The following is a 27,751-nucleotide window of genomic DNA, read 5'->3' on the forward strand; positions in this document are numbered from 1 at the left end:
CTTTAGGGGGCAAGATTATTTTCTCTACTACCTTTATTTGCTTATGTTCTCTCCCTCTACACAGCTCAGGAGCCAAAGAGAGGAGGTGTGTGGGTGAAGCACAGACAAAGCCTCTCCCAGCTGTTCTCACAGGACCCTGCTCCAGGTTACACAGCTGTGCTGCACCAGAGCATGGCTTGAACACTGGCAGCTGAAGCCTCAGAGGAGGGAGGGTGGATGATGAACATTACAAAAGTTTTGTAGGGAAGAAAGGTTGCAGGCTCCTCAAATAGTTACAGCTTTTTGTGGGCCTGGGATTTTGGTTCTGAAAGATTTCCTTTTTTAATTTAGGGGATAGTGAGATACACTGGCTGAGGTGCTCCAGCTACACAGACAAGTATGGAATCTCTCTTCTTACTGATACTGTGGGGTGTGTTCAGAAAACTCCAGTGACTCCATGTACTTTTATCACTGTAAAAGCACCAGGTAACATGAGCAGCTTGGTGAGCTACTGGTTAATATATTGAAAAAGAAATGAAATATTTATTGAACAGGACAAAACTATTTTTTCTGTATAATGTGTTGCTCTTCTCCACTGGACTTGGTTTCCTGATTTTAGAGTACTCTAGTCGCAAAACTCCTTTTGAGGTTGTCTCTGTGTCATTTAACCATCCTTTCTGTTCCTGGACCAAATGATTTCACTATTTCATGTGAAGTGGAGCAGCTTTAACAGGGATGAGTGACAATATCTGTTTTAGAATACTCAGGACTTCCTGTCCAGCTACTTTTCTCATGTGCTTTTAGCTTGGCATTTCTAAGTCGTAGATTGATTTGACTCTGTTCTATCACTTGGTGTAAAAGTGTTTAATCCATACTGATTTGCTACCCTCTTGTATAAGGTGTTTTCTCATCTATGTTGTATATTCTGAATTAGAATATGGATTTGGAGATAAATGAAAGATAAATAAGTAGTTTAGAGATTTTTTTGAGAATTCATTCTGTTTGTAAGCAAAAGGATATGAAAATACCTGTAGGAATGATTATATAACAAAAGCAGATAATAATAAAATTTAAGATAGAGAAATAGACTTTGGATCTGACAAAATGCTGTGTCAGATGAAATGCTGTCATGCCTGGCTCATTAAATCCACAGGGAAAGGAGGACGAGTGAATCTTCTGCATTCTCCAGAAGACAGAAACAAGAAAAAGAGAAGGCTGAAATCTGCTGTAATGGTTTTGTAACAAGTGATTCACAAGTTCTCCAGCTACAAGACCTAGACACTCTTAAGTAAATAAATGCTTCTTGCTGTGAGTTTTTATTAATACTATGCTAATGTACATTCTTTTAAAGAAGCAGCAGAATGCAGTGGATGGTGTGGTGAAAATATCAATCTGAGGAAGCTAATGAAGCCTTTCAAAGGATTTGCAGTAGATTTTTAAGAACAAAAGCATCTATGGTCTCAGATTTTCTGAGTAAGTTGTATTTTCAGAATGATGTGTTACTAGGTTTTAATAGATATAGCTGTATTTCTTGAAATATAATTTCAAAGGCCCCCATTATCTGAATTTAGATCTATCACTAGGTATCCAGATTTTTAAAATGTATAAGTGCTCAATAGGACATCAGAGTAAAATCTTAATCATGACTTCAAACTCAGTCTGTACCCAACAATTCCTTGTTATTGCAGTTAAGTGCAAGCTGCTTAGCATTTACCAGTTCTGGAAACATTGCCTGTAGTAATTAACTCTTGGTTCAGTCCCAAGGAAACAGAGGCAAAGCTTCTGTTGGTTTCAGATGTGCATGATCAAGTCTTATTTGATAATACACCCACTTAACCATGTGTTACACTGCAATGAAAGATCCCTCATAATTTATTGTGCTGTTGTGTTATCATATTGATACTAAGTTTTTCTGAACTCTCAAGTGCAGAAGTTTTCTTTATCTTCCAAATTTTATAAGGTTGAGCAAGAGAAGACACAAAGATACTTTCAGTTATTTGCCAAAAATGGATTTCTGTAAGAACTTCTTGAATTGTATACACTAGAAATGAAGGGTAGATTAGAAAGTAAGGTTCTTCATGTGGGATGAATCATCACTGATTTAAGAGTGATGATGTTTCCTGAGAGGCTCATTAAAAATGTTTGTAGTGTTTAGTTTCATGCAAGATAGACACCAGGAACTTGCCAGGTGGCATAGTGCCACACTGGATGGCTATAATGTTGTATTTCTTCTGCGTACAATTCTTATCAGTAAGAAGTTTCCAGAATAAACAGGATGATTAACTTTATGGTGCTCAGTTCTTTAGGATATTGAGACTTCTTGGAGGGGCATCTGCTGCTTAAAATATCAAAAATAATGGACAAAAGCAAACATGTATTTAATTTTATATCAAAATGTAGAGAACATGAAAACCGCTATATATTAACTGTCTATTTATTCTATATGAAGTGAAATAGTCTGAGCTTTTTTTCTGATAAAACTAATTACAGGGTTCAGAAATTACTCAAGACTGCAGACTGAAGCTGTACCAATTTTATGTGAGACATCACTGTAATTGCAGCAGTGAAGTGCCTGCAAATTCGTGTTGCTTAGTAACATTAAGGACAAAGTTATGGGGATGGACTCCTCCTTTTACTGGCTTCTCTGTTGGAATGTCATTCACAACTTGCATATCACTATTTTAGCTCACTATTTTGTGAGTCCTGTGTTCTTGGAGCTTGTGCCTATGAAGACCCACCTCAGGGAGTGATTTTGTGCAGTGAGGAGCTAAAACTTCAAGGTGATTCCTAAGTCAAGTGTATTCATAAATCTTTGCAGGCTCCAGACATGGTGTAATTAGGCTAAACTTAGTTACAACCATGGTGCAATGGAATGGAATGGATTTTTAGTAATTTTCTAGTAATTAATTTTTTTCCATATTTGTATTTTTTTAATTACTTCCTTTTATCTCTATATTTTTTTGAGTGAAGGATATTCCTCTTCTTGCTTTTATGCAAAAAGAGCTACATTTTGCATAGCAGGATGAATCCTTTACTTGGAGGTCAAGTAGAGCTGGCAGGGTTTTCAAGTCATCACAAGAAAAGTCAGGGCTATATATAAAGTGTTGAGTAATAAGTGATATATTGTATGATCACCTAAATTTGTCTGTAAAGAAAATGATGGGCTTTGATACATTTGAAACCTTAATGTGTGACCTGGTGTAAGTGCTGAATTCAATAAGTTGCTTTTTTCCATTCTGCTGTGTTTGGGATGAATGGTTGGACACACACTGAACCTGGGGATAGAAAACCCTCTGTTCTGGTGTAAGGCATGATGAAATTGTGTCCTGACTCCTATGAATGTGATACCTACATTTTGGGACTGCCTTGGCCAAGTCAGGGGTATAGCTACATTTCTTTGGCCTGGTGCTTGATGTGTTAACACAAAATTTGAATTAACTGTAGTTAACAGTGCCTGGTGGACTTGGTTTAGTCCAGGATATTTTTATGAGGGTTGAACAAGCTTTTCCAAGAACTAATGGGAGTGGTTGAGCATGGTGAGAGGTGTTTAGGATATGCTCCATCTTCCAGACAGTGTGATGGTCTCTGTAGTGTGCTTTGCATTTCCTGTCCACCGTGAATTTAAGTAAAGACACACTTGGCTGTGCCTGCTTTGCCAGCATTTTTGTTTTGAGATTTGGTATAAAATAATTCAGGGTTGCTTATTTTTTACTTTGCAGACTCAGATTCTCGTTTGGACCAGATGCTAACTAAGTGCTTATCTGTCACATAACAGGTAGCCTGTGCTGTAATTCTCTGTATTAACAGAGAATAATGATGGGCTTCTAATTCCTTTGCTAAGTTTGCTTCTATATGAATCTACAGTTTAAAGCATATCTCATGTGAAAAGAAAGGTGGTGTGGTGTTTTTTTTTTTTTTTTTTTTTTTTTTTTTTTAATTGCCACTTAATCTTCTCAATACACTTTTAGGCTGCAAAGTGAGGAAGTAGGGCAAAAGCAGTTACCCTTGCATCCCTATTTATTTAGGATTGCTTGATATTGGTCCCTGGATGGGCCCTTAAAAGCTGGATTTGATGATCCTTTTTAGTACTTTTCAATTCAGATTATTCTGTGTTATTACTGGATCTGTCTGTTGGTTGTGGTTAGTGTTTTTGGTTTTTTGTTAAAATCTGTACAAACTGTGTGCTATTTGAAATTGTGTTACAATATATTGAGAGTTTTGGCAAGTTTTTAGGATGTCTGATGTAGTGGATGGAATAATGTACAAGAATTCACACTCCAGGGTGCCTGGCTAGTAAAATTGTGCCACTTCAGTTGCCAGGAAATCTCCTAACTTTCTTGGATTACACATCTTCTTCTGGGAGGAGGGACAGCTGACAAATGCTCACCACGCAGAACTAAATAGTCAGAATCTTCTTTACCCAGCTGTGTAGTGGAAGTGTAACACTGAAAGTATTCAGATCTGCTTTATACTGAAGTTTGTGAGGAACAGTGCACACACTAATATTTCTGATTTCAGTTGCTTTATTTCTCTGCTCTCATTTTAACCATGTATTAATATGCTTGGCTGGTGTGTACTTAGTCTCTCTTTTCCACATCAGATGTGACAAATTAATTTCAAATGATGTCTTATTATTATTAGAATAGAAGCAAAGAAAGCAAGTAAGTAGCTCGGGTAAAAAAGAGTTAGATACTTTTACCAAATAGGTACACAGGAACACAATTCCACTTATTTTTAGTATCAATACCAAAATGAAAAGCATGTCAGGATAAAAAGAGAGGCAAAAGTTTTCATATGAAAACATTTGTTAGTGGGAGAGGTACTCTGGCTAAAGGGACTATAAAAGGGTGTGGTTTCCAAGAAAACTTGGGTTAATAGCATCTGATGGTTCTGTAAAAAAGCAAAATAATTTTTGCATACACATTTAGGAAAGTTTACATTAGCAGGAAATATAATAAAGATAAGGAAAATAACATTCTGCAGATTCTTTTAAGGTGGTAAGAGACTGTTCTTTCCTTCTTTATTCTTCCACAGGAGGCTGTTTCTGTGCTGCCGTTGCCAATTCTCTGTCAGTCCAAGGTCATTCACCTCTGTGATAAACAACTGTCTGACAGAATCAGTCAAATGCTTTTATTGCTTATGAAGCCATTCTGTTTGGAATGCTGCACCACAGAAGCTGCAGTAAGACATTGTCAGCTTTCCTAGCACTGCATTTTAATTTCATTTAATGGTGCTTTAATGAATTGCAGTATCTCTTAGCCTAGGCAGGTGTTTGAGTTGAAGGCTGCACCAGCTGATCAGAAATCCATCACTCAGTGCCTGAAGTGCAGGAGTGTCTTTATTGGCCAAGTGGTTTGAGGCGTTGAGTGCTCTCAGATGTGGGGAGGAGATGGCAGGGCTGAGCAGGCTGCAGGGAGGTTGGTGTGTTTTCCCTGTGTCAACAAAACTTTCAAACCCGGGAAATTAGATGAGGTGTCTGAGCTGTCATCCATAATACACATGAAACACTTAACAGGATCTCGGAGGTGTTTTATGTATGATCACATGATTTCTGTGTCCTGAGCCTTCAGGAGAGCTACAAGAGCTGCTGTTTGTCAATGGGGATACTGTGTCCTCTCTCTGAATTACTCCTGGCCACAAAATTCAGTCAAAAGAGAAACCGTTTGTAAGTATTCTCTTTAGCTTGAAAGAAATAATGTTTATTATCCTCAACGAAGTCCTAGTTAATTCTACAGGCCACAAATAGTAGTGGGATGCCAGATATAAATCAGCTTATGTGGTATGTACATAACAAAACTCATGACATTTTCCTTTTAGGCCTATGCACTTTCTTGTTCTGTAAGACAGCTCTCTGAGGGTCTTCCTTGGGGGGTAATTCTTCTGTGAAACTCTTTGTGCTGGGTATGGGGTTTTCTATTTTTCTTTTTATTTTTTTAATTATCAGACATACCCAAACACCTTTCATTTCACAGGTGTGGTCAATGCTGGCAATAAAACAAGGGAGAGTCTGGGTTCTCTTGTGCTTTGTGTCAGCACAGTCATCTCTAGGATCACTCAGACTGATCTGATTAAGAGGTATTTAATTAGCCTGCAGGATCATATTTCATGTTAAGTGCCATTTTAGAAAAGTTCTTGAAATTGACATTCTTTACTTCTGCATGTTTTCTGCTGGTTAAATTAAGTATTGGAAGGAGTGATGTGGACCCCAAATAAAGACAAATTAATTTCCATGTGTGCTCCTTCATACCAGTTTACATTATCACATATTTTCCAGTATTTGAGTCATTACTTGGAGACCAGCAGACACAGGAAAGAACAGAGTTGTCTGAAGTTGAGTTGTTTAACAACTTATTTTTAAACAGCATTACCTCATGTTTTAGTTCTGTCTCTAGTCTCAGTGCTAACACTTAGGGATTAGTTTGATTTGTGAGAATAACTTGCTGGTAAAACACCCCATGGAAGTTGTCTTAGCTAACAGAATTACATATAGAAAAAAACTTTTCTTTCAATTTGTATTGCATACATCAGGCCTTAGAAAAACATGTCTGATATGTAGGGAGAATGATTTTTTTTTTATTGGTTAGCCTTGGTTATCTGGGGACCTCAACTGTCTGAAGGAAAGATGGGGTTTCTACCACTAATAATAGTTTGCACATCTCAGGTTCTTGCAGACGAAGTAGAAGTATTCACATTCTAGTCTGATAATCTAAAAAAGAAATTAATGTGAAGATTTAAAGCCTTGAGGTTTTGAGCGATGACTGAGCACTACGGAACACTCTACTCTTTTTCCAGACTTCTATTGGACTTTTCTAACCTTAATACTGGTATCACAGTGAGAGAACATAAATCCCTGTCTCTGCAGTATCCTCTCACTGCATATGGGACAACAAACAACACCTTTGTCAACACATTGACTGCTGGAAATATCTTCTTCATTACTACTCCTGCTTGTATTATTCAGAGTTCTTGTAATTCCTCCTTGAGAATGCCTCACCTACCAAAGTGGTTATTGTTCACAATATTTATAGTCTTAGGACTTAGAGAACAGGCTAAGCTGTGCTCACAAGAACAACAATGAGACTTTTTCTATTAATTTCAACTGAATTGCATGTGGGAATAATTAACACATAGGCTGGATTTAAAAAGCTGTCCAGTTATTATAGATTTTTGTTTTGTGGAAGGTGATAAAGAGTTGGGCTGACAGGAACACCTACAATACTCTAGAACTATGTCATAAATTCAAAATTAGTTTTACCAAGTCTTGTAATTTCATACATGACTTAATTGTTTTGGGGTTTTTTTGTAGTTGTACATGGAAAATCTGATGCTGAAAGTTAAATGGGAGTTTTCATTTGGTTTGCTGCAAAAATATTCTCACATTAGGAACAGCAAAGAAGGCAAGTAACAGATCAGTAGTTCTCTAGGATGTTGTTTTTCATCTCACTTCTCTGTTTTCTAAATATTGGCAATCTTATTCTCTCCGTGTTCCCAGAATTTATTGTGATGGATTTGTAGTGATGATTACCAGAATCACATACTGAAATGACAATTAACATAAAGGATAATGTAGGAACTTTAAAAGCTGTGTCTAGTCTCCACCAATAACCAAGCCTGGGAAATCCTAAGCATTTCAGACTTTTGGCAATCTCAATTGTAATAATTGTACTGTCAGTCAGGAACTCAGCCTTGGCTGGAAGTACAGAACACATAGCTACTGACAGAGACTTTGAAATCTAAAGTTGATTTTTATTTTTTTATTTTTCTTTCAGTTTGTTGTGGTTTTGCCTGTAAAAACAAGGTGAGAGTCATTTTTTGTTAAAAAAAAGAAGTATTTTTGTCTGACATCCTTCAGATTTGTATAGGATTGCTTTCTTTCTTGAGATGGATGGGGACGAATGGCTGAGTAACTTCCAGACCTAAGTCACAATGGGTAATGTAGAACTCTTTGGATCTCTTTGAAATAAGAACAAATTGTATTCAATGTTTACTGTACTGGAAAAAGCATATGTTCCTTTTGTTGTAAAATGTTTTTGAGCACACCAGGAATTCTGCACATGGAGTTAAAACCAGTTCACTGTGGCAGTGGTCTGGTTCTTCTTCATCTGCGCATCATCTAATTTTTATTTTTTCTCCAAGCATAGCAGATATGGCTCAAATTCAGACTGCCAGGTCCTAGAGCTACCAGTGGCCAGTGCTTCACAGGGCCATGAGAGCCTCAAAAGAACACCAGAACTGTGTTTGTGTATTTTACTTGCAGCTTGTGTTTTGAGCTTGTTTTGTTACAGATGTAAGCAGGTGTATATAGAACTTCAGAAAAGTAAACACTTGCTGTTGATGCGGTGTTTGTGGTGAAAGAATCCCAGGCAGCTCCGAGGGCAGCAGAGCCCTGAGGAGCAGCAGAGCCAAGAGGCCAGGGATTGCAGCTCTCCTTGGCCTGGCTCAGCAGCGCACATTAAACGCTGCCCATGCCTGTGGATGGCAGGACGCTGCTTTCCCTCCTCGGGACGGCAGATGGGACACGCACTGCCCGGCCACAACGGCAGAGCCCGCGGGGCCGCAGCGCCTGCGCTCCCTCCTCGGGCACCGTTTCAGGGCGCCGGGGCCCGGCCACACCGGCTGAGCCCGCGGGGCCGCACCGGCAGCGCTCCGCTCTTCAGGCACCGCTTCAGGGCACCGTAGCCCAGCCAAGCCCGGCCTCCCGCCGCTACCTGCGGGCCCGGTCCCGCCTCCCGGCCCGGGGCGGGGCCCAAGGAAGTGACTTCAGCCGGCGGCGGCGGTGGAGCGGCTCGGCGGGGCTGAGCGCGGAGCATGGCAGCGGTGGCGGCGCGGGCGCTGCTGGCGGCGGGCAGGGCGGGCGCGGGCGGGCGGCGGGGCCGCGTCCTGCCCGCCGCGGGCGCCGCTCCGCTCTGCACCGTGGCCCCGCAGCAGCAGCAGCAGCCGTCGCCCGACATGAAGAGCTACCTGTGGTCGCGCTACAAGGAGGCCAAGAGGGTCACCAAGGGTGAGCGGCGCCCCCTCAGCGGGCCGGAGCGGAGCCGTGGTGGCGGCTGGCAGTGGAGCAAGGGCGAAGCCTGTGGGGGAGCGGGAAGAGTCAGGGGGCCGGGGAGCGGCTCCGGCTGCCGTGGTGTGCCCAGGGCCGGGGCGTGCCCAGGGCCGGGGCGGCAGCGAGGGGAGAGCCTCCCCCGGTGGGTCCTGGGGCCAGACACCGGGAACACGGGCTGTGAGGGTGGCAGTCCCTTCATCCTCCCCTTGGAGGGAGCGCGGAGCCCCTCTCGCCATCGCCGGTGCGGGGCCGCGGCTCTCGGAGCGCCTTTGGGCCAGGGAAAGTGGCAGGTTTTGGAGGTGTGTTGAGTGTAGAAAAGCAAATGTAGAAAGAAAATCGAGGAGTTGATCATCTCATTGATGGCTGTTATATATATACACAACGTAACTATTCTGGAATAGACTGCTTATCCAGAAAGTTAAAATACTGTGAAGTTTTGGGTGACTCTTAATTTTGCATACGCTTCCATCAAAGCGCTTTGCGAGGCATTATAAAATGCTCGCAGTACATACATGACCCTGCGGAGCCCTGGTCTAAACCCAGACAGGCAAAAAGCTGGAGGAAAAAGCAAGCAAAATGCTTGCCCTTGCTCTGATGGGAAGAGAATTACCAAGATAATGCTTGCTTGTAAATGTGGTCTTTTTTGAGAGCTGAAAGAAAGAGAGGCAGAGTGTGTTCTATAATGCCCTGGGGAAGAGCGTGTCCTGTAGTGGCAATGGTTTAGCTTGCATGTGTTGTGTATAAAGAAAGAAATTGTGTTTTCCTGCATTTAAGAGTCTTGAATGTGAGCTGGGACTTCACAGCACTGGGTGCGAGCAAAGCATTTGTGAATGCAGAATAGCGTCAGTATTTCAGAAGTGAAATTAAAAGTCATGCTAGCGATCGTGAGAGGTCTGTGGGCTTTGGAGGGTGAGATAAGGGATAGGAAGAGGGGAAGTGTGTTTTATTTTGAATCTACTTTTTCTTTTCCTGTTTTTGGAATTAATTTTCTCTTGTTCTAAACCACACCCAAATAATACTTAGGAGCCTGAAGTAGGGTAACGTTGTGAGAAAATAAGTTGGTCAATGGGTGTGAGCTGGCGAAAGATGAGGCAACTGCTTCTAGAATATTTCAGGCTATTATATTACAGCTAAGTCACCCAATAGCTTCAAGTATATGATATTTCAGTTATGGTGTTGAGGTGACAAAGCTAGAAGGCTCTCCTGTTTTTTTGACCCAAGGTTTATAGGATTTGTGATACCGTCTGCTGGCCAGAATGTCTAATAGCTGCCAACTGTTCATACTGCTTGTTTTCAGCCAGCCACCAGTCAGTCTAGTTTGCAGCTTAAGTCTCTTTTTATCTATATATAGCTCCATAAATATCTTTATTTTTAAAACAAGTGTTGACTCACCAAGCTGCACAATTGACATTTGAAAAAATACTTTATAATACAGAGACGGGTGTAGATTTTGGAAGTTGATTAAAAACCGTGCTAATGACTTCAAGTTAATTGAATGCTTCATGTCCCTTTCTATAGAGGAATAGGAATATAGTAGGAATATTTGCCTTAATTGTAGCATGTCAAATTGTATTTGATTTGATTGCTGGGCTGTATTTGAAGTTTGGAATTAAACTCAGTGAATTTGCTCCTTTCCCTCTCAAAAATTTTAAAAGACTTGGGTGTCTGCATCTGAAGTACCTGCCTTGTTGGGATGTTTTCAGTGGTGGAGCATGTAGGGATCTGTCCTCAGAGCTGAGGGTTTGGAGAGAAGCTTGGTCAATTTCTTTTAAACCTATATGGAAAGTAACCAGACAAAGCATATTCCCTTTAAACTCACTTTTCCAAGCCCAGATTTAAGATAAATGTTCCCCATTTTTTACCACTGGTAGGGAAGTCTGGAGTATAAAGACCGTATATAAGGAAGGAAAACATGCTCATGTTTTATGCTGCCAGGAGAGTAGTGTTTAACCTCCTAATGTTGCTCTTTCAAGTTTTGTAAATAAGAAATATAAACACTCTCAATGTTTAGTATGGACATTGGTGTTGGTCCTAAAGTTACTTATTATATCATGGTTTTAATTCTCAGTCAGTATGCTTTTTCAATCAAATATCAACGGAAACATACCCTTAAAATGGAAGTGTTTGCACAAACACTGTGTGTTTGTGTAGAAAATAAGCAGAATTTGTTTGGTTTTCTGATTCTCTAGGAGGTTAATAAGCATAACAGTGTGTATGTAATAGTTGTTATGTACACAGTCACATATAGTTTATTCATGTGAGCTGAAATTGATTAATATGATAACCTTGAAATGGTGAAGCAAAAATTAAAGCAATATCAAATTAGAACAATGTCAGTTCTGCTTCAGGGGCAGGAGGTGGACCAAGTAATGGGAGCAGAAGACAAGGCTCCTAGACTAGTAGTAATGATAATATAATATTCTTCAAATTCACATTCAAAAACAATAATAAATGTGTGAATGGAGTTAGCAAAAATTATGTCTGGTGTTCTGTGATAAGCAAGATGCTGAAATGCATCTTCTCTTCAAACTTGGACTGCAGAGAAAAGCTTACTTGGAGTAAAACCTATGGATCTCCAAGACAAGTTAGGGACAGCGTGTTCAATAGCATCATATTGTTAACAACTACTTGTTTATTGTGAATTAATTTGGTAGTTTCCATCATCATTTATCTATATTTAGCAATTGCTAATGGATTTCTATGTCTTTATTTAAATAAAGATACAAGGCTGGTATAACTTTTTTTCCTCTCCCCTGTTCACAGAGTTGGTTCCTTCAATTATGAGTAACATGCTGAACCCAGATGCTATTTTTTCAAACAATGAAATGAGCCTGTCAGACATTGAAATTTATGGGTTTGATTATGACTACACCTTGGTCTTTTATTCTAAACATCTGCACACGCTCATATTCAATGCTGCTCGAGATCTTCTTATTAACGAGCACCGGGTAAGTAAAATTAATGGAATAACAATACACTTATGAATAAAGGGTATAATAAATGATTTTTGACTGAGAGGCATGAATCATCTTTTCATGCCTCAGTCCCAGCTTGTCTCCCTTATAGCACATTTTGTACAACAGCTCCATATTCACAACAGAAGCCCTGTTTTAGTCTCAGCTGCACTTCTGAGCAGAGAACAGTCTGTTAAGGAATACAGTTATATTTGTCTTATCTTTTCATATGAGTGTGCAGTTTGTTGTTTCTTCCTGATTGTCATTTATTGGAGTCACATTAATAAACAGGAACTTTAAAAGTTCCCATTACTGTGCTTGATCCCTTGCTGTGAGTGCAGTGATTAATTTCCCTGTGAAATATTTTTAGCTGGACTTCACAGCAGGGCTTTGATTTCACTGAGGGCTCTGTGTGTACCTGGCATTTCGGCTGCCTTGGCTGGAGGGGCAGTGTGTGCAGTGACCAGAGCCTGGATACAGGGCAGTGTTCAGGACAGGGCACTGCCCTCCTGCCTCTCCAAGCAGTGGCCACTTGACATCCAGGCAGTTTGGAGCTGCATCTTGTCTGGTTTGGGGATGGGAAAAGCTCCCATGTGTCAGGAACTGGAGAAGGAGATGGCAGGCTGGGGAAAACAAAGGTATTCCTGGTATAAAGACTGAAAAAAATCTGTGGACTAAAAGAAGCAAAATTCCTTTCCTGCAAGTCCTACAGTTTAAAGCAAAGACAGAAAGTCCATGGAGTATGTTAATAAAGCTGCTTGTGTATTTTTATACAACCTAAATCTGAATGCGTGGTGTTATTCCACTTTCGTATTTGAATCTAAAGGTTAGGAGCTATTTATAAACACCTATAAATATCCTTGGAGGAGCAAACAAAACTTCATGGGTGCTACAAGCATACACAGCTTTATCCCCCTGCAATTTTGGCATGTGGTTGATAGCAGTTTCTGTGGGATGTGTAAATATACTTTATTAAAGCTACGTGGTTCATGGGAAAAACCCATGTTACTGTAGGAGTCAAGATCAATTCTTGTAGACAAAAATTCTAATGGTGTTCTGCCTTTATTATTTGAATGGATTTGGGTAGTAATAGCTTTCCAGTTTGTCTTTGTTAAATCTCCTGAGTTCTACTAAACAAAGGTGTAATTACTTTTTGAGGCAGCTTATTGAAATTATTTCCTTTTGAAATTTATCTGCTTATACCGTTAATATATTTTTTTGCCTTTACCATTAGAAAAAGTATCAATTATGACTGTCACAGTCAACCCAAAAGATGGCCAATTTTGCTCATGGCAGTGGGAGGTAATGCAGGAAAAATTGCAAAAGGCAGTGTAGGAAGCAAGGAATTGTCCAAGAGAATAAACATCACTTTAATCCTAATCACAGAGGTGGCAGCAGGTGTTCTATGTAAGCTCTTGTTCCTGGGTTCATTTCTTTCCTGATGCACAGGCCTTGTGCCTTTTTATCAGTACTGCTGCTTCAGTCCAGTTGTATTTTTCCCTACCCAAAGTGGGGTAAGCAAATAATATCATTTCTTTGTTTGGTTTGCAAGGAGGCCTTGATTTGTATGCTAGGGTAAACTCATGTACTGGTATGTGTCTGAAAAGACAACTTTCTAGTAGAATAAATTAAAGCAGCAAGTCAAGCATGCAGAAATTTGATAAAGTCAGAAATCAATTTCATTGTACATGCTTGGTGTGGTTGCTTTGGGGCACGTGCAGTGCATGGGAGTTTTTAGTTGATCAGTTCTGTATCGTTCCCTGATGATTTCCCTTGTGTCTCTGCTTTATGTTCCCTGACCAAACCTGTGCCTCTTCCAAGCTGTCTGTAGGCTTTTGATGCTGTTCTTCATTCAGATCAGTAGCCTGCCCCATGTTTTCTGGAAGTGCATGATAGGACTGTTTCCTTTAACTGTAGGTGCCTGTACTCAGTACAAATGCAATCTACAGCAGTTGCAGAGCAAGTCTTCTTCAGCAAGATAAGAACTTTGGGGAAAATGACAGTTTATTTCTTATAAAGTAGCTAGAGGCTCTGTTGAAGCTGCCTAATGCACTTTTCCCCCTGAAGGCTTGCAAATTATCCATATATGAATGGAGACTGTTGTAGAGAGGGTGAAAAACAATGTCAGGTTCTAAGGCTGCTGTAGCCTGGGGGAGGAGAAGGAAGGATTGCCTTTCAGTGTTTTAATCAAAGAAATTATAGTTTTCTCAGGCCTTGTTGAAGCTACTGAAGTATTTCACCCCTTAAAAGCAGGCGAACAAAACCCTTAACCCAAGACATGTACCTGACATTTCTTTTTGTGGCAACCTGTGTTTAAGCAGGACAAAATTACAGTTGTCTGATAATGTGCTTGTACTGAAAAGTGTTAGATTAAAGCTCACACCATATAATGGGGTGAGCTACCTACACTATATATAAAGAACCTGAGGGAAGAGTACATGACAGACATTCAGTTAATGCACAGCTCTAAAATTAATTTTTTTAAAATGTATGAAGAATGCATTAATAATATATTAAATTAACGTTTTGAACAAGAAGCTAATGTTCAAAGGTAATCATTACAGATCACTACCTGGATGTCCAACTTTAGATGCCAGGATGACCTTATATTTAAAACAATGATCTTGGATTTTGGCAAAATGTTTGACTTGTCTTGCAGGCATATGTTCCTGCAAATCTCACCAGCATATGAAAAATACTCCTAAATGAAAAATGCTCCTAAATGAGCAAATGAGAAGCATAGAAAACTCGGACTTTTAAAATTCTTCAGAAACAATTTTTATTGTTTTCATTATGGTTTTAAAATCAAATCATTGCTCTCTTTTCTTAGTATCCTGCAGAAATAAGAAAATATGATTATGATCCCAATTTTGCCATCAGAGGGCTTCACTATGATGTGCACCGGGTATGTACAAATAACTTTGTGATGCATTATGTAGTGCTGAGAACTTAGCCAAAAAAATAGAGAGCTTTTAAGCCTTTCAACTTTTCACTCTGCATTGATGTGTAAGGATTTTGTTTCATGTTTTTCTCTTTAATAGCAATCTTTATTCTTTATTATTACTATTATTGTTATTACTGTTATTATTGTTAACATAATCAATAAGAATTAAAATATTTTTTAAAATGGCCCTTAAGTAAAACATGTTTTGGCCATTTTGTCTTTAGGGTGGGTGAGGAAAGACAACTTAGGGTGCAACAGGATAAAACTAGATAAAAGCAGCATTGATGAAGGTATTTTGGAAGTTGTGAAGGAAGTTGCAAGGAGAGTGCTTGGGTGTTCTTGAGGCAGAAAGGTTATAGATAAAATTGCTTTGACTTTTGTAATTTCATGTTGAATAGTTGAAGTGATAAAAATTATTTTCTTTTTTCTTTGCAAGGCATTATTAATGAAGATCGATGCTTTTCACTACATTCAGCTGGGAACAGTTTACAGGTGGGTAAAGTTATTTTTTTCTTTCTAATAACAATGTGTGCTTTTACTTTTTGTTTTGTTTAACCCCATTTATTAGTGTACAGCTTGGATTCTTACCAGGACCCGTGCCCTGATGCCCACAGCCATGAATGAGCATGGTGGCCTTGCTGCAAGGGGTTTTCTTTGCATCTCTGTGTGTACACACAGATGTGTACACATCCAGTGCCTGCTCCAGCCCAGCTGATTGCCCAGATCAGCCCTGGCAGAATTGGCAAGCTGGTTGGTCACATAGTGCTGACTCACTTTGTTTCCGGCTGTTAAATTGTGCTGAAAGACATCTAAAAATACCCTGATGACTTCTCTGCTCTTGCTTTCTATGTAAATAATTATCACAGGGTACCTGATAGCGTGACTTTGGTGTGGTTGTGGAGACACTTGAGAGGTCCTGCTGTGTTTGCATAGAGCTTTTAAGTTTGGACACATCAACCAATTCAAACTTGCACCACACTTGGTACCAGACTTTAAATTAGACAAGAAGCCAGGCCACCCTTCTTAAAGTCATTGAACAAAAAGACTTTTAGCCAGGTTTATTTGTTGCACTCCTAGTTTTGTTCTCCCACCTACCATGAGGACAGAACACCCAAATTTGGGTCCAGAAGGGGATGTGACCTGGAAATGATGGTTTGCATCAAACTTCATGCTGTTTCTTCAAACACCTGTACAGGGATGAGGGCAGGAAAAAAGAGGCTGAAGGCCATGAGGGCTGATGTCAGGATGATGTGTGGTTATACAGCTGCACTGTGAGCTGTGTCAGGACTGTGAGACTTGTGGTGAAAATAATTTACAGCTTTGCCTAGGCAGCCATCTCTCCACTGTGGCTTTCACATTGTCCTCTGTTGATTTGTGCTTAAGTATCTGCTGATGCACAAGTGTTTTCTCTAGCAGTATTCAAATAGCACTTGGCATAGCTGTCTGCAGACCAGAAGGTACCTCCTCAATTCTGGAATCTGGTTTATATTTTGGTTGCATTTCTTTGTGCTTGCTGCTGTGGAGGGGTGATGCTGAACACTATATGTTACAAACTCCAAGTATTATCTGCCCTGTTGGTGCACAAGACTGACTTGAATGCTGTAGTTCTGCCAGCAGCAGCTCAGAGTTGTGTCCCAGTTGGTGTGTGGAGACAGAACTGCAGGGAAAGAGCTGGTTAATGTAGGATTCTGCCACCACAGGAGCCCTGAGGAAGTTCATGTATCATGCCCTTCCACTGCAAAGCTGGTGTGGACTCTGAGCACTGAAAGCACTAAGCTTGTGAAATAATTTATTTTTATTTTAATGCTGGAAATTCTTCTTGGTCAGACCAAGAAAGGGAGCCATTGAAATAATTGTGTGTTTTACAAGGCTGCAAAACATCATTAAGTAGGTTTGGAAGGAGGAGTCCAGCTGATCTGGTTTGCATTAGTGGGTTTTTTTTAATCCTGAGTAAAATAGCAACACTTTTTGGCCTCTGGTGAGGATGCTTGAATGCCTGCAGTCTTTTAGATGCTTTAATGCAAGATGCTTGATGCTGTAAACATTCAAAACCAAACTAAAGCCTGTACTCTCTTAATTGTTGATAAACTCTGGGGAAATGCTATCCCCTTCTTCCCCATTTGTTGTTTTATTTGAATGTTTTAATTGTCAACCATCCTTCAAGTAGTTTTAAATTTTGGGAAACTAAACTGTTCATACATTTAAAAAGAAATTCTTATTTAGTTAAAGGTTGTGTATATTTTTCACTTCCTTAAATCTTCAAGGTCATGCTGCACAATAATCTGATTTAAGCACTATCATATCATCAGTGCTGTATAAAAGAAAAGGCGGAGTGAGGAATTACTTTGTGTTAAGAAACTGGAAGTTCTAACCACTTCTTAAAAATCCCCTTGAGGCATAGCCTTAATGGACACTTATAAGCTCTTTTCCCATAAGAAAGTAGAAAGGACTTAAAATTGGAATGTGTTTTGTGTGCATGAGCCTGTTAAAGTGTTACTTGTTTGGTAAGGAAAGGTGCTGTTTTAAATTAAAAACAAAAATGTTCCTATGATATTATTAGGCTTTTAATAAGATCCAGATCTAAGTGTTAATCTGTCAGGGTTTGGTGAGGTGATTACTTGAAAATTTTAATCTGACTTTTGAACTAAAGTATTTTTGTTTTCCAGAGGCCTCAGTGTTGTCCCAGATGAAGAAGTCATTGCAATGTATGATGGTTCCCATGTCCCTTTAGAGCAAATGAGTGACTTTTATGGAAAGGTAAAACCTTAAATGGATCTTTAAATTGAGTGAGTTATTTTGGCATGAGGGTGGTGGTGTTTAAATTTTGTTCTCATTATATAAGTAGCAGTTATATTTTCTCAATATATCATTGACTTTAGTGGTATATGTCAAGTTTGCCATCTAAAGTGACAAATTACTTTTCTCTGTCTTGCTTGCTGTATTTTTTCTCTGACTGTTCCCTTACCAAGTCATACAGACAGAGTGGTGGAACACAAAAAATCAAGTGACTTGTTCAGTGTTGTGCACAGATTCTGATAAAGGCTGGCAAATGAACCATATCTGGTTCATGTACTTCACTTTTTCCTGGTGGTCTGATGGCTTAGCTGCTACAGCAGCAAGTAAATGTATGGAGGCAACTCCTGCATGCAACCTGGCAGAGTCAAAGAGGATTTGACAAAAGATAAGTAGTGAAAGATGAAACTTCCATGTTGAATCCTAAACTTTGCCAATAAAGTTGATTTTTTTCCTCTGATGGGTTGCTTCCCCTTTCCCAAATGAAGGGTGAAGCTGACTTTTTGCTAAAAAGCCAAGTTTATTTCACTCCTTTTAATGTCCAGATGTTAATTTCATGTTGACATGAAAATCCCTTCTTTGTGATGTGGAACATTTTATTGTTCTTGTACGTGTTCTTATTTTAAGGAGCTGAAATTAGAATCCCTGAATCTAGTCTCTGCAGCAGTTGTGAATATCACTCTGGCATTCCCAGTGGGATGCCTTTGCAGAAGTGCAGACTTCTAGTGAAGGCCTTCTCTTGGCTTTTAGCTGAGCATTGTCTTGTTTTTATGAATTAATGATTTGGATTTATTTGAAGAATTAATCACAACACTTTTGTTGGAGATAACTTTATTGAAGGTCTTAGTTGAAAAACAATCTTTAGCCCTGTGAAGAGGGATGGCAAAAGCTAAATATCTGCTACTAAGCTCAAGTGTTTATACTGAAAAAATGAAAGTGTTCTAATCTAGGAAATGCCTGACTTTGTTTTTTCTTTCCTTTTCTTCTTATCACTGTAGAGCTCCCAAGGAAATACAATGAAGCAATTCATGGATATATTTTCCTTGCCAGAAATGACACTCCTTTCTTGTGTGAATGAATATTTTCTGAAAAACAACATAGACTATGAACCTGTTCATCTGTACAAAGATGTCAAGGTAGATGTCAAGCTTTGAAGGTTTGGATAAACTTATATATTTGTGTCTTTTCTGTGAGCACTTGAGGAAGCTTTCACCTCTTTCACCTGCTGTGCTAGTTTCCATGAAATATCTCACTTTAGGTTTAGTATGGAGTAATTATGGATATACAGCCATAAAAATGTAAGTAAAATGAAGGTAGAGTTTGGAAGAGAATAGACTGCAATTGGTTTGAAAGCTGACATTCTAGGACTTTTGCTCTTTTTGTGGGTTTGAGGGGTGAATAGGAGAAGTGAAGAAGATCTTGTAAGGTGATAGAAGTTCTTTTGATTGTTGTTGAACATATCTTTTTTCTCACCATCAGGGAATTACTAGGTTATGGGGTAATGTAAGAGGCTATGGGGAATTCCAGTTTGGAGCTTTCATTTTGGCTAGTGTACAATCATTTGCTATCTCATACTTTTGAACTATCTCTTTCCCCTATTGACCTCTCTTCCTCTTCCAGATAAGCTCTAGTCCTAGTCTAGAGTAATTTGACCCTCCTGATTCCTCAGCATGTGTCCTGCAGAGGAGATAATCTCATGTCATGTTATGTAACATAGAGAAGGACAATTCTTGTGGTTCCTCTGAGGCATGTAGAGAAATTTCTGTGCTATTCAGCATTACAAGCATTTTGGAAACCCTCTAGTGGTATTTTTTGAGGATTTGAGGCCATACCCTGAGTAAGCAGCAAAATGGCATTACCACTGTTCTGAACAAAGCTGTCTGGTGGAGAGCTGTTAAATGCCTCCAGAGTGCCTTATAAATACTTTGTTCTAACATTTAACTTCTTTCATCTGTTCATAAATTTCTTATGTAAATAATCAGGGCATTTGTGAGTGATTGTAATCTAAAATGTGTCAGATGTACAACTTTTTTTTTTTGTAAGGGGAAAGGAATGTGTTCTGCTCCAAAGGTCACTGGAAATCTGTGATGACTCTGCTTCTGCAGAGGGCTTTCACTTCACCCTTTCACAGTTATGTAAAAGAGCCCCTCTGCAATATAATTTTGTACTTCACAAAGTGATGAAGTTTATTTCTCAGAAAAGAAGCTTAGCCTTTGTCTAGTGGTGACATCATATATATATATATATATATAATTATTTTGAACATGACATCTCTGTAAAATTGGAAGTGTTGGGAAATGAGTTGTTTTAAAGACAAATTACTATTGCTATTTAGTGAACACTTGAAAAGATGAAGTTCTTCACTGCTCATTGCTATCCTCACAGGATTCAATCAGGGATGTTCATATCAAAGGAATAATGTACAGAGCAATTGAAGCAGATATTGGTAAGTACTGATGGTATAATCTATCACAGCTTTTTGTAATGATAGTGTATTATTTTTCTGGCTTCCATGTTTAAAGATTGCAAATTCCAAAATTTTCAAGTTTGAAAGACTTATTCCCACTTGTCAAAGATGTGTTTTAAGTATAACCTTGGTTGAATGCATTCAGTTTTTCACAAGAGTTTTCTCAATTAATGCTGTCTTTTCCCCAATCCTCACAGAGAAATACATCTGCTATGCTGAACAAACTCGTGCAGTGTTAGCAAAGCTGGCTGATCATGGCAAGAAGATGTTTCTCATCACAAACAGTCCCAGCAGCTTTGTGTACGTGAGCAGTTGTTTGCTGTTTAACTATGCATTTGTAAAGGATGGGGAAGAAAATAATTCATTTTATTGCACAGGCAACTTCACTTTGCTACAGTTAATTGTTAATATTCCTGTGTTCTTATTAGAGACAAAGGCATGAAGTTCATCGTTGGCAAGGACTGGAGGGATCTCTTTGATGTGGTCATTGTCCAGGCTGAAAAACCAAACTTTTTCAATGATAAGCGAAGGTGGGTGTTTAGTCAAGAAAGAATAATTCAAGCAGCTCTTCCATATAAGGCTATAGAGTGTGTTAGGAAATATTTTCCTTTGGCTGCAATGTAAAATGAAATCATATTTGAAATCCTGGGTAAAGTCATTACAAAATGCAGCAACATCCAATGCTGAAGTCTAAGTATTTACACTTTTTTGCCTAAGATAGTTGTAGGAGCTGTCACAGGTGTACTGGAACGACTTAGAGCATTTTAAACTTACTTGCATGTTGTTGAAATGTGCTTCTTTCCTTATAAGCCTGAGAAGTCTTGATGCCTTTCAAATCAGACCCTTATCTGGAAATGTCTTCCATTGCTTCTGGGTTTGGTTTTTTTTTCCTTCACACATGATATTTAAAAGACATCTGGCTGGCTGACAGACTGGAATATTTGGACTAGTTATGATTAAGTAAACACATCTCTAATGTGTATGCCCTTGAAAAAGACCTGTTCCTTTATGTGTGCTTATGATTTGAAAGTGAGATAGAGGGAGATGAGATTATTTTCCCTTTACTTTTTGCATTTAATTTAAAAAAGTTTTTTGCTATATGTCTTGGCCCCAGTCCTGTGCTCTCTCATCTTCAGTTGTCCAGGTATGCAAACTGAGGGATTGGGCAAGAGTTTTACACATCTATTTTTCTGTGTTCTCTCCTCCTTAGTTGCAGACAACTGATGCTGTTTCTTCCCTTCTGCCTGGGGTCCCTGCCTTACTTCGCAGCAGTTGTTCTCAAAATTTGTTTATAAATGTCATAAGTATACTGGAAAGTTACATTGCTTTTCACTGGTTAAAGTGGAAGTTTTGGAGTTTTGCCTTTTCTCTTACAAAGTTCAGATGCTAGAGATTTTTTTTTTTCCTTTTGAGAGAGGAATATTTTTAGTACTAATGCTTTAATTGCCTAAGAAGTGTCAGGATTCCTACAGCAACATAACAATTGCGTGTCTATCCTAGACCATTTCGGAAGGTGACTGAAAGGGGAGTCTTGCTCTGGGACAAAATTCACAAGCTGCAGAAAGGCCAGATTTACAAACAGGTATGCTTTCAACAGACTCTCTATGTTGAAATTTCATACCTATTTCCTAGAATCTCAAGCTTCTTTGGATATAAAGTTTTCTAAAATGCAGATGCTTTCTTTAAGAGAGTTATTTAGTGTCTGAAGTTGTACAGATTGTACAGATTCATTGTTGGTATTGTATGTCATTGTCTCTTGAAGTGCTGCTATCACTGAAATCACCTGTAAAATTTGGGATTCATAGTGTATAAACTGAGGACAAGATTTGTGCTGTGAAACATTTTTAGTGTTGTACTAAGTTCCTTTTTCATGCTTGTGAGGGTGCAAGTCACATGCTTCTACAATGTCTATGTAATTATTTCTGCAGGGTAACTTGTATGAATTTTTGAAGCTTACTGGCTGGAGAGGCTCTAAGGTTCTCTACTTTGGTGACCACATATACAGTGACTTGGCAGTAAGTAGTTTGCTTTCCCAAAATCAGAGAAAAAACTAACAGAGGCTTTCTGTTAGTTTTGCTCTCTTCCTCTGCAGTTATTCAATGTAGCACACTTTCATTTGATATTTTAAAATACAACAAAATTTGATTGTTAAGCCATATTGCTTTTTTTTTTTTTTTCCAGCAAGTAACCTTGCTGCTGTAAAATGCCAACCATATTTTCCACCTGACTTGTAGCATTTAAGTTGTTTACTAACTGTGGTCAGGAACGTGTGAGGTTGTATTTCTGATCCAGATACTGATTATGTCAGATGTACTAGAGAGTAAACACAGATATCCAAATGTACAGGATATGCCTGACTTGGATGACAGCTGAATGAACTTCTGTTTTGAATGCAGGAGTCAATCTTCCTGTCACTAATTATGAATGTTCTCCCCAAGATCTTGCTCTGATTTGTATCCCCCCTCTCCAGGCTTTTTTTTTTTTGTCACCTTATGAACAAATGCTTTGTTAATTGTTACCTTAGGGTAAGTGACCACCACTGGGCTCTTTGGTGGTTGATTCCTTTTGAATGCCTGGATGTGACTTTTCCACTCCAAACTTTTGTAATATGTTTCAACAGCAGCAGATGTTAAAATTTTTTCCTCAATCTGCTTTTAAAAGGAACAGTAACATTGGTCTGCTCCACTCTGCCACAGTGGTGAGGAGACCACAAGTGGCTGCTGCCTTGTGTTGTACCTGTCAGGAGCAGCTTGAGGAGCTGGGGCTGCTGTCAGCTGGGTGTGAGGATAACCAGCACAAACCCAGCACAAAGTTCCTCCAGGTACTGCTGGCAGCAGCAGAGCTCTCATCTACAGAGACATTTCCTGCTGTTTGTTTTAAACCTAATGAATTAGTGTTTATTTGCAAGTACTTGTGTGTTTTTCATCTCTCTCCCTTCAAAAATGTAGGATTTGATGCTTAAGCTGAAATTAAATTCTATTGTCCATTGGCACAGTTCAGTCCCACTGTTTCATACTTCTGTTTGTACATAAAAAACAATTAAATTGGTGCTGCTTTGGGATAAACAGTAGTCAGATTCTTTTTTTTTTAAGTAGTTCTTCTTAAGACTAATATCTGAATTTTGTAATTCCTGGTAAACAGGACTTGACCCTGAAGCACGGCTGGCGCACTGGAGCGATTATTCCAGAGTTACGATCGGAGATTAAAATCATGAACACAGAGAAGTACATTCAAACCATGACCTGGCTGCAAACCTTGACAGGATTATTGGAACACATGCAGGTTTGTGCTCTGTGTGTGTGTAATCAGCTCTGGGAGAGCCAGAGGGATCCAGCCAAGTTTCTGAATGCTGGACGTTGATGTTTGCAAATGCTTTCAGTCTCCCTGAAGAGTTGGACTGGAAATAAATGTAATTATTTGTGGTTAGTTAATAGGAGCTTTCACAACATCTTGTCCTCTTTCTCCACTGGTCAGCCTGGATCAATTCCTGACTTTGGCTGTTTAAAATTCACCTGGATAAGTTCTGTGTACTGATTTCTGAATTATTTCTCATGTCCTGTTGGCTGATAAGGGTTTATTAATAGAAAGGTTTATTTATAGAGTTATCTTTAGTTACAGGTTATCCATACTTTACATTTCAGGTTCACCGTGATCCTGATTCCCAAATGATTTTAGAAGAATGGAAGAAGGAAAGAAAGGAAATGAGGTAAGACACAGAGGATGAAGAATTTGCAATATGCTTTGGTAGCTAAGGGTTCTATGCAATATCTTCCACAGGTTTCTTTGCAATTTCTTTCCATCCCTGATTTATAGTCTCTGGCAGTTACACATATTATAAAATAATTTTGAAGCAATATTCTGCCTGTCTCTTGTGCAGCTCTTCTCCCTTCTGACACTTTGTACATATGGACCCTTTTGCCTGTTCCCTGTCTTTAGAACAGGTGTAACTTTTCTGTGTGAAAAGGTAACATCCCCTCAAATCCCTTTCCCTCTCACTTTGATTCTTCTGTTCCTCTCTGTGTTCAGCTGTCACTGTTGATTACACAGCTTCTGCACAAATAAAAACTGTATTTCTTTTCCAAGGCTTAGGTCACTTTACCAGGATTTTTACATGATTTCTGCAGATTTTTCATAATACTTCTTAGAATACGTAAAAATTGAGCTCTGCTCTTGCTTAGATTTAGCAGGGATTTATCACAAAGTTAGGTAATAAGGCTAGAACTCCTAATAATCTATTATTATGAAGGAGAAATCCCTAAATGCAGGGGGTGTGAAGTGCACAGTTTTCAAGGCCACAGTTGTGATTTCTAGACCTGGGCTGTATATGTGCAAGAGGGGAAAAACTTCTGTATCACATTTTATTGTTTTGAAGAACAGTGGCAAGAGAATAATGCCTAGAACAGGTTTTAGGATCTGCTTGCTTCAGGTTATGGCTGCCAGCTGGTGAAGAGATGTGTGCAGGTCTGTTTACTTCTCTGTCTTTGTTTTCTCTTTCTGGGGGACAGGGAGATGAACAGGAACTTCTTCAATTCACACTTTGGAAGCATATTCAGAACTGATGAGAATCCAACTTACTTCCTGAGACGCCTCTCTAGGTTTGCAGATATCTACATGGCATCACTGAGCTGTCTCTTGAACTATGAACCTGATTACACCTTTTATCCAAGAAGGACTCCTTTGCAGCATGAACTTCCTGGCTGGTCAGACCAGCTGTGCACTGGTACCTTCAGAATACCTTTCCTACAAGAGACAGTTCAGATCAAATAAACTCTTGGTGGCTCTTCTTTAAAATGGACAAATATCTGTTGGTTTTCTTGAATGTACCTGTACTTTATTTAAGCCACTTAAATCTGTTACCTTGGTTTATATGTATTTCATACTTATTCTCATAAGCTTTGGTTTTTTCCTCTCCTGCTCAGACATGTGAAAACTCCTCTTACACACAGAAGAGATGGACTGCCAAACTAGTGGTAGGCCAGGAGGGAGAGGACTGCTGCTGTTCTGAGGTGGTTGTTTTAGCTTGTTCATTGAAAACTTAGATCTGCAGCCTTGTGGTTTACCAAGAAATACCAGGACTCTCTCTTCTGCCCCTTTTCAGCACTCCAGCTGGAGCCTGCAGTGAATTGTGGCATGGAAGAGCTTCAATGCAGTGTTAGTAATTCAGTGATACAGGTTAGTAACCAGCTTAGGGTGAGGCTGAGAAGGACGGTCACACTTTTTACCTTTCCCTGCTGCTACAGACGGAGCCTTAGCTGTGAGGGGCCCAGGGCTGAGTGCCCTGGCTCTGCTGCACTGGGCTCAGGCTCCTGGGCTCTCTCTCTCTCTCCTGTCTCTGCAGCTTCTGTTCTTGCCATGTCTGTGCTTGGCTGCAGGTGGACCTGAGCCTAAAATGGAAACTTGCAGTAGCTTGGGCTGCTTCAGCTTCCTTCTCTGAACTTTTAGGTACCTTTTTTTTGAGTTTCAGAACACTTCAAGTATCCACTCTCCAATAATAATAGTTTCAAGAGGTTTTGCATTTCAAAGTGCACACAGATCTCTCTATCAAGCTTTAGTTTGATCCTAAATGCTGCTTTTAAAGATTTTAAACAGTGTCTTATTCCAGTGGTATGCAATGTGGCTTTGCTGTTCCCTAGGAGAGAATGTATTTCATATAGCCTTCATAATGGACTTGTAGAGTCAAAAGTAAACACGCACAATGAGAAAAGAACTTAGAGGAAGAATTAAGAAATGAGAAACCCAGAGTTTTCTGATGACATGGTTTTAGCTCAAGCCCTGAAAGCTAAATTAGGAGTGGTACACATTTTGAATAAAGAAAAATAGTTTTGGTATAGATTAGAAGTTTTATTGAATTACTGATATTGAAGGTAATGCATGAACACGAACTCTGGGTAGCATATGTGTTTCAAAGATTTGAGCTGAAAAATGTCTATTTTGCACAAGGAAAACATCTGTTGATGTATTTCCTCAAAGAGGCACTTTATAGAACTGCTATATAGTTGTTTTTAAATAAGAATTGTTTCCTTTCTCTGAATCCAAAGGAAATATTTGTTTTTTAAAGTGGTGCTTCCCACCCCAGCCACTTTAGAAGGCATAATATAATTAATAATTTCAAATTTTAGTTAATAAAGGCTTGGTTTTTAGAAGCATGTGATTAACAAAACATACAGCATTTGGTATTCATTTTGGGATATCACTTGCTTTCTATCATGATTGCAGGCAAACAAACTTTTGTTGACCAAAAGTTTTCTGGTTTGGTTTGTTTGTTTGTTTTTTAACCTGTCTGTATGTGCAAGTACCTGGATTGAATTTCATATACAGTATATTTCATGTTTTTAAAAGCATGTTTGCAAAGTAAAGAATGTACTGTAATTTAGCCTGCACAATTTTGTAAGTAGTTTTCCTGTATGCTTGAAATCAGTACGAAGTTCTCAGAGGTGGTTTAGATTTTATGATTTTCTTATACTCCTATTTCAAACTTGACAGAAGTGTGTGATTTATAAACCCCTGTGTTTAAACAGATGAATATACTTGAAATGAGTAAGTTGATCTGACTGTCCTGATGGTTTTGCTGGAATAAAAAGGTAACGTTGCAGGAAGTTAGTTTGACTGCAGCTCATCAGGAGTTGACTTGGTGGGGCTGTACAAGAAATATTTAGCATACCTGATAATGAAATATGAAGATAGAAATATCCTGATTTGCCTTCAGTTCTTTATCCTAATGCTCAGCTTTGACTGAACTTGGTGTTATGTGTGTGGAGCACTTCTCATGCTCCAGAGATTTCAATGCGCTCTTTAAAAAAAAAGACACACCCAAACCACTGTACATTCATCCTGTGTTAAGCAGGGGCAGTTTAATTGACTTAGATGGTTATATTATACACATAATGCATGTTTTGTTCCAAGATTTTCATCTCTCACCCTTCCTTTCTCTTAAGTTAGAAATCAAACTCCTCTACCACGCTATGTTGCAACAGCCAGCTGAAGTAAAATATTGTTTATATTGCATGACTCGTTGAAATAAAAAATGTTGCATGAAAAAAGTTAATTATTGAAGGGTTATGTTTCTTTAAAATAACCCAACTATATATAAGTTTAAGTGAGAATATTCAAATGTATTATTTATTTTTCAGTGCTAAAGTGCTGCTTTGTAACTTTTAAAAATGTCTTGCATTTTTTTAATGATTTCACCTTGTCACTCTCTGCATTGCTCAATTTAACCTTATGCTACTGATTTCAAAGAGATTTTTAGGCATGTTTAATGGGCAGTGTCTCTGTACTAATTTTGGGAATATGGTTAATTTGAACACCAAAGCAAGAAAAAGTTTTTGTTCTGGTCTATCAAAAACACAGAGCTGAATAACCTGTCAGTAAAAAAGAGATTAATGAGTTGTGGAGCTTTTATTTTTTTGGTGATAAAAATATTTAATGATTATTACAAAAAATAAATGCTTGGACTTTATCTTCTGGTCTCTGTGAGCCTTAATATTTTGATTGACTGGGGAGAAGGGAGAAGGAAAGAACATGAGTTGCATTGATTGCAAAATTCTGTGGGGAAATCTCTCCTAGATGTG

At 38.9% G+C, this 27,751-nt stretch overlaps 1 protein-coding gene across 2 annotated transcripts; it reads left to right on the forward strand.

Moving 5' to 3' along the window:
* Positions 1 to 27,639, forward strand: NT5DC3 (5'-nucleotidase domain containing 3). Of its 2 annotated transcripts, XM_064737069.1 has the most exons (16): positions 1 to 85; positions 331 to 465; positions 1,331 to 1,452; positions 11,786 to 11,970; positions 14,807 to 14,881; positions 15,357 to 15,412; positions 17,587 to 17,677; positions 18,712 to 18,849; positions 20,099 to 20,159; positions 20,378 to 20,480; positions 20,609 to 20,710; positions 21,681 to 21,762; positions 22,109 to 22,195; positions 23,322 to 23,462; positions 23,822 to 23,886; positions 24,686 to 27,639. In XM_064737069.1, the coding sequence occupies exons 3-16, from the start codon at positions 1,434 to 1,436 to the stop codon at positions 24,945 to 24,947; spliced, it is 1,467 nt and encodes a 488-aa protein (XP_064593139.1). In that variant the 5' UTR covers positions 1 to 85; positions 331 to 465; positions 1,331 to 1,433; the 3' UTR covers positions 24,948 to 27,639. The 2 variants fall into 2 exon arrangements, with proteins under 2 accessions (XP_064593139.1, XP_064593132.1); XM_064737062.1 differs by lacking the exons at positions 1 to 85; positions 331 to 465; positions 1,331 to 1,452 and adding an exon at positions 8,778 to 8,980.
* The last annotated feature ends 112 nt before the right edge of the window (positions 27,640 to 27,751 follow it).

This window comes from Zonotrichia leucophrys, chromosome 1A (genome assembly GCF_028769735.1).
Source record: "Zonotrichia leucophrys gambelii isolate GWCS_2022_RI chromosome 1A, RI_Zleu_2.0, whole genome shotgun sequence".
NCBI lineage: Eukaryota > Metazoa > Chordata > Aves > Passeriformes > Passerellidae > Zonotrichia > Zonotrichia leucophrys.

What these genes read in the sequence shown, in the direction of transcription:
- NT5DC3 (XM_064737062.1), top strand. Translation starts at nt 8,788, where the DNA reads ATGGCAGCGGTGGCGGCGCGGGCGCTGCTGGCGGCGGGCAGGGCGGGC. An exon ending in TTCACTATGATGTGCACCGG is followed by an intron (nt 14,882 to 15,356) that starts GTATGTACAAAT and finishes TTTCTTTGCAAG; the next exon opens with GCATTATTAATGAAGATCGA. An exon ending in AGCAATTGAAGCAGATATTG is followed by an intron (nt 20,160 to 20,377) that starts GTAAGTACTGAT and finishes CAATCCTCACAG; the next exon opens with AGAAATACATCTGCTATGCT.